This window comes from Lepidothrix coronata, unplaced genomic scaffold (assembly GCF_001604755.1).
Source record: "Lepidothrix coronata isolate B3197 unplaced genomic scaffold, Lepidothrix_coronata-1.0 Scaffold34, whole genome shotgun sequence".
Lineage (NCBI taxonomy): Eukaryota > Metazoa > Chordata > Aves > Passeriformes > Pipridae > Lepidothrix > Lepidothrix coronata.
In genome coordinates, this window is record NW_016690214.1 from 3371809 (window position 1) to 3377808 (window position 6000).

Sequence of the window (6000 nt, forward strand, 5' to 3'; positions counted from 1 at the left end):
CCCCACGTGTTCCAGCTGAGAGGGGGGCTCTCAAACCTCAGTCCCAGCCCAGACACATGTGCACCTTCCACCACACATTCCCACTCCAAGTTCACACACAGCCAGGTCCCAGCTCCCAGGGAGGGCTGCAACTGTTCCCAGTTTGAACACACAGGCTTTCTCCAGTTATTAAGGCCATCCTCATGTTTCACATGGATGCCAATCAGAGCTAAACAAAATGTTCCTACGAGCACACTGCTGCTGGGAATAGCAACCTTGTTCCCTGACAAACGGCATCTTGCACTGCACTGCAGGACTAATTGCACTGCTCTGATGTCAGCTTTGCCCGGGGGCAACAAGGGGCAACAAGGACATCATTGATTTATTCAGGACTTACGACTGGTTGTCACAGGTTTCATTCTCTTTGATAATAAAGCCTTACAGACAAGGTTTAAAATTCAGCTGCAGCCCTAATTGAAACATAGCTAATTACTGGAGGTCTGCCTTTACAGCCAGTTCCATTGTCGCTGGGTTAATGTTCTGTAAATCCAACAGTCAAACTCTCCCTTCCCTTAAAAAGTGAAAAAAAAAGAAGGAAAAGCCCCCATCTACTATTCAAGCAAGTCCAATGGGAAATTACAGATTCCTCTCTTTGAGCCTGAGGTAGCTGCCAGCCAACAGCCCCATCCCACAAGGGCTCAATGACTTCAAAGGATGCCTGTAGAATCAGCCTCCAGATTAAGGCCAGTGTTGGAGACAGGAGAATTCAAAGTGGCTGGAACAAACCTCCAGCCCAGACCACAAGCAATTCATTGTGCATCCACCTTTTCAGTGGCAGCAAACCCTCAGAGCCCCAGGAAATTCCAACACACCATCACGGTTCCCCAGCTCCCACCCACCAGCTGGCTGTGCTGCAGTGCAGGCACGTGGAGCAGCACTCGGTCGCACTGACAGGGTGTGAACCAGCACTCACCAGAACAGGCAGCCCAGTTAATGGCTGGATGAGAACAGGACCCCCAGGGTACCAAGGACATCCCTTCACACACTGCACCACAGCTTTGGCTTTGCACTTCAGCCAGACACAGAGGCAAGATTAGCGCCTCATAAAGCAGGGATGAAATCCCATCCCAACTTTACTGCCAGTCAGAGCAAGCTCCCTTACAGAAGGTGACATTTACACGCACACACAACTGCACAGAAGTTTATGACATCAAGAGATGGCTGCAGTTTAAAAGCCAGTCAACCCTAGAAAAATCCTCCAGTTTATAGCTGCTTCACATTCCAACCTGGCACGTGGAGGGAATGCCACAAAGCAAACACGTCAGTTAAAGCAGCTAAAAGCATCATTTACAAACTAGAGCCCACCACCCAAAATCTCTGCAGCTCCAGCTCAGAGCTCTGCAGAGCTGTGCTGATTTCAGCCAGCTACAGGTCTGACCCAAGGCATTTAACACGACCCAACTACAGTCTTGGGTACAGGAGCAGATACTTTGCTAATCCTTTGCTAATAGTTTCAAGGAGCAGGTGCTCCCCGGAGGATGTAACCCCACACAAGTCAGTTTAGCAGCTGGGGAGCCATTTCCAAGAGCACAGTGCTGGTTTTACAGGTCCTGGTCTGCCTGCCTGAAAGACCAGAACATCCTTTAATCCACAGGCAAGGACAGCACAACTGGCAGCACACAGAGCAGCACCTTGGCTCAGCCCCCGTGCCAGCAGGGATGGGCTCACTCCTGTCCCTGGCTACTCTGAAGAGGGGCTGAGAGAAAGGCCCAAAGCAGTCGTGATAATCATGATTTGCACATCAGCATCCTGGGAGCTGGGAGCAGGGAACACATTCCTCCTAGGCTGTGTTTGAAACGCAGGGAAAAGCTAGCACAGAGGGAATTCACTGGAGGTTAAGCTCTTTGCTCACGAGACAGAGACAATACATCAGATGTTCACATACCTGATCAAACAGGGCTTTCCAGTGCTGAGAGGCAATGCATGAGGGAGGAAAAAGAAGAAAAAGAAGGTATAAGAGCAACGACATTAACATGCAGTAAACTGTAGAAGTACATTCTAACAGAGGAATAGCCAAATGATTTAATGCCATTTCCAGCATCCTTCTTCATCCCAGAATCACCTACCCTTCCGGGGGAGGAGGCAGGGGGAATCTACCAAACACAGGGAGGACAGTTTTCATTTACAAATCCAAATTAGGATGAACTCAGAACATTCATGTGTTAATTCTGTTTTCTCCCTCTTTGTCTACTTGCAGGCAAGCAAAGAATAAAAGGCTTTTTTACTCCCAGGGATCAAGAAAGCTTGGTGTATATTGAGGGGAGGGGGGAATTAGCAATGGTTTTTCAGATCACTCTCTCAGATCCTGTGGCCCAACCCTGACCCCTCGATTGCCTTGCTGGGTTGTCAGAGCCCTGTCTGCTGCCTGCCCCTGACTCTGGCAGGGATTTGCTGCAGGGTCTTTAACAGCCCACCAGTTTTCTGAACCTCACATGTCCACATTTGGAAAACAGGTAATTCCTCCCGTGCAAGGTGGGAGGGTGGAAGGCTGGAGAGAGCCCATTATATTACTCCATACCTTTTGTTCTAGCAGAACTGCCTTAAAAATGCTGTATAGAAGGAAGTTCTACTTCAACACACACAACCATGTGAACACTCCAGAAGTCCTTGTCATTTGGGAACAGACAAAACCAGCTGGAGACTGGCTCTGATTTATGTTTTGTAGAAAGACTGATGTCAAGTCACCTCTCTAACCCAGACTTGCTGTCTCAGTGTCCCACGGAACAGAGGACATTCTTAATAAATTGTGTAAGGCTCTCTCATCTCTCCTGGATTTAGGGACCAGTTCAGAAGACAGCAACTTCCATGGGGCAACACTGGGGTAACCACTGGCTTGGGATCTCCAGAAAACACCTTGCACATTTCCAGCTCTGCTGTCTGAAGTGCAGTTCAGCAAAACATTTTGTTTCTGCCTCATTCACTGCCCCATAAAAGCAAATAACAAATGTCAGACTCAAAGAAGCAAATCTCACTGTGCTGTAGGCAAAGCAGAACTCTGGGGAGAGGCTTATCTAGTCCTGGAAGAATATTTGCTTTCACATGGTAGGCAGATCTAAAGCAGAATTGACTGGAGTGACACTGGGATATCAGGCCACCGAATTCCTTTCCATTAGTTAAGTTGTTGGCTCCCCTCCTCCCCATCTCTCCCTCCATTTATAAACTCCCATTTATCATCATAAATCAGCCCAGCACTTTAAACAGAGCGTATTGGGACTGCCTGGATCCTGGCTTTGTGGAATGCTGCTCTGAGAGCTGCAATGACATCACAGCTGAGCTTTTACACCCTGCCAATGCTGTGGCAGCCAAACCTCCACTACGTAATATTTTTGTGGTTAATAACACATAAAGAACTGACCCTGTGTCAGTTCTTGTTGGCCAAGCCGAGAGCTCCCATCAAGCTTTCAGATGTAATACCAACAGAAAATCAGCCCCCAGTGAGGTCCCAGGGGGACACAGAGCAGTTGGAATTCTCAGAGATGATGCTCTGTAGCCTGCTTGTTCCAGCAGGAAATCTTGGCCGAGGAGAAGGAGGGCATTTACACCACTTCCTGCTCTTCTGACTTGCAGATGATACACGATACCTCAGGCTTCTGTCACATCATCCACTGCCAGGTCTCAGCAGCTTCCTGTAACCAATGCAACTGCAGCTCTGGGGCTGCTTTGTTGATGATCGAAAACAAGGTACCAGGGTCAGGTAACAATGCAGATCCCACACCAGTAACAACACACTGCGAGCTGGGGCTGACCCAGGCTGTCCTACCTCAAGGTCAAGCAGCAAATCACCAGCAGAACTGGGATGAGAATCTAGACTTCACCAGGGAAAGCTCCTGTCCAAGGAGCCCAATCCTGCCAGGCACTCAGCACTTCAGCATCTCCTGGTTCCCTGGCAGGATGGAATTGCTAATGGCTCTGTTCATGTAGAGGCTGGAGGAACTCCAAGGGGCCCATGTGTGTCACAACAGGAAATCTTTCTTGGAGGACCATCCAGACAAGCACAAAATTTGTCAGAGAAGAAAAGGTCACAGGCTGACGCAAGCAAGCACTGGGACTTGGAAACCTGGACTGTGAAAGCTCCTGGAAAGCCACCCTTTCCAAGTCAAAGCTACACATCCCCCTGGATCAGGCATCTCCTCCTAGGACTGCCTGGCAGTGTTGTAGCAGAGGTCAAACTGCATCACATGTTCCCTCCTGACTGCACAGCGCTCAGGGATACAGCCCGGGGAATGCAGCTCTACCAAGCAACTGCATTTCCTCCGCTACCCTCTGGGGGGAAAATCCAACAGCAACCGAATTCTAGGTGACTCAGAAGGAAGGGCTGGGGCATGAGGAGCGGGCTCTGTCCCTAAACATCCCCGGGCAGGTTCCTCCAGCAGCGTCAGAAAGTAGAGAGCAAAGGGGATGCGCCGTTGCTGGAGGCTCAGCTCCCAAGTGTCCCTCTCGTAGCCGTGCAAGAGCCGAGCCAGAGCCCGCTTCAGAAAGACGTTTAATACCTCTGTTCATGTCTCATTGGCAGGAGCAGACCCTGCGCTTACCGCTGCAGACTGGGCAGACTCTTTGCAGTCCTCATCCCAGCCGAGTTTGCTGGGAAGGAGAGCTGTGAACAGTCCTGGGATGCACCAGGAATGCAGGATCTCTCACGTTTGCTCCCTCCCAGACAGGTGCACAGCGAGCTCCTGCCTCCGGGACCGGCAGGCACAGAACAATCGCCTCAGCTCTGCAGTCTCTGCCGCTCAGCCTGGCAGGAGCAGACTCGGTGTCCTTCTGGGCTGCGTGAGCAGAGGCAGAACTCCGGTGCCAAGTTATCCCATTCTCAGGTGCAATCAGAGCTCGGAGGGTGGAGAGAAGCCATCAGCCCCGCCGAGCCGGGGAAAAAACTTCCTCGGCTGTTTGTTGCTCGGGGGCTGGAAGAGGGAGCAGCTCCCGAGAGCGGGAGCGTTTCGCATCTGTCACCCTCCGGGTGGCCGGGACTCTGGAGAAGCTCTCGGTCCCCCGGAGGCCCCTGGAGCCAAGGCGTCAGCCCCTCTCCGGGCTCCAGGGTCGCCTCGGTGCGCAGCCCGCTGCCCGTGCCCGGCAGCCGCAGCATCTCCGCGACGGTCGCGGGCACCGGGCGGACCGGCCGCCTGCCCGGGCCCCCGGGGCAGGGAGCGGCGGGAGCGGCGGCCCCGGGGCCGGAGCCGGCCCGGCGGCTGCCGGAGCCCGCGGACAGCGGCGGCGGGAGGGCGGCGGGGACGGCGGCTTTCCCAAGCCCCGCAGGGTCACCGGCCCCGCTCCTGCCCCCATCCCGGGATGCAGCTATGAATAGCCTGAGCCGATTAACCTGGCAGAGGGGGGAAGACACCGGGCGAAGCAAACTTACATCCTCCGCGGCCATAGGTAGGACATCCTCGGAGTCCAGCACCTCGATTTCTTCCGCCTCCGCGCTGGCAGCCACAGCAGGGGAAGAGCTGGCGTGAGGCTCCGGCAGCTTGTCTCCCATGCTTGGAAACGGTCCCCCTTCAGCCCCCGCCCCCCCTTCTCCCCAGATCCTTAAAGAAATTAAACCTAGCTGCCGCTTGGCAAACTTTCAAGCGCAGCCGAGCCTGCCTTCATGACTCCCGCAGCCGGCAGGGGAGGAAATCCTCCATCCAGGGAACATCCAATTAGCGCGGGCAGCGCCGGCGGGCGGCATCATCCCGGCGGCCGAGCTCCGGCCGGGGCACTGACCCCTCCCCGCCCGCCGCCGCCCGCCCCCGCCGCCGGGCGGTGCCCCCGGCCCGGGCACGGCGGGCGCCTCCCCCGAGCCATCGCCCGGGGACGGGGGTCCGCCCTTCCCGGCGCGGGAGAGCCCCCGGGGGCTCTGGGAGACAGAGCCCGGAGCTGCGGCACGTCCGAGGATGCGGCTGGGCGGCGGCGGGGGAGCAGCCCCGGGGGAGCAGCACCTTGGGGGGCAGCCCCGGGGTCCCTTCACCGCTTCCCCCGGGG

At 54.7% G+C, this 6000-nt stretch overlaps 1 protein-coding gene across 1 annotated transcript in view; it reads right to left on the reverse strand.

Annotated features, from left to right (window-relative positions):
• Window positions 1-5534, reverse strand: part of RHBDL3 (rhomboid like 3) — a 60200-nt gene extending 54666 nt beyond the window's left edge. The window contains exons 1-2 of the mRNA XM_017812086.1: window positions 5396-5534; window positions 1925-1948 (exon numbers count right to left, since the gene is read on the reverse strand). Coding sequence (XP_017667575.1) covers window positions 1925-1948; window positions 5396-5515 — 144 coding nt within the window. The 5' untranslated portion in view covers window positions 5516-5534. The remainder of the gene's footprint in view (window positions 1-1924; window positions 1949-5395) is intronic.
• Window positions 5535-6000: the final 466 nt, after the last annotated feature.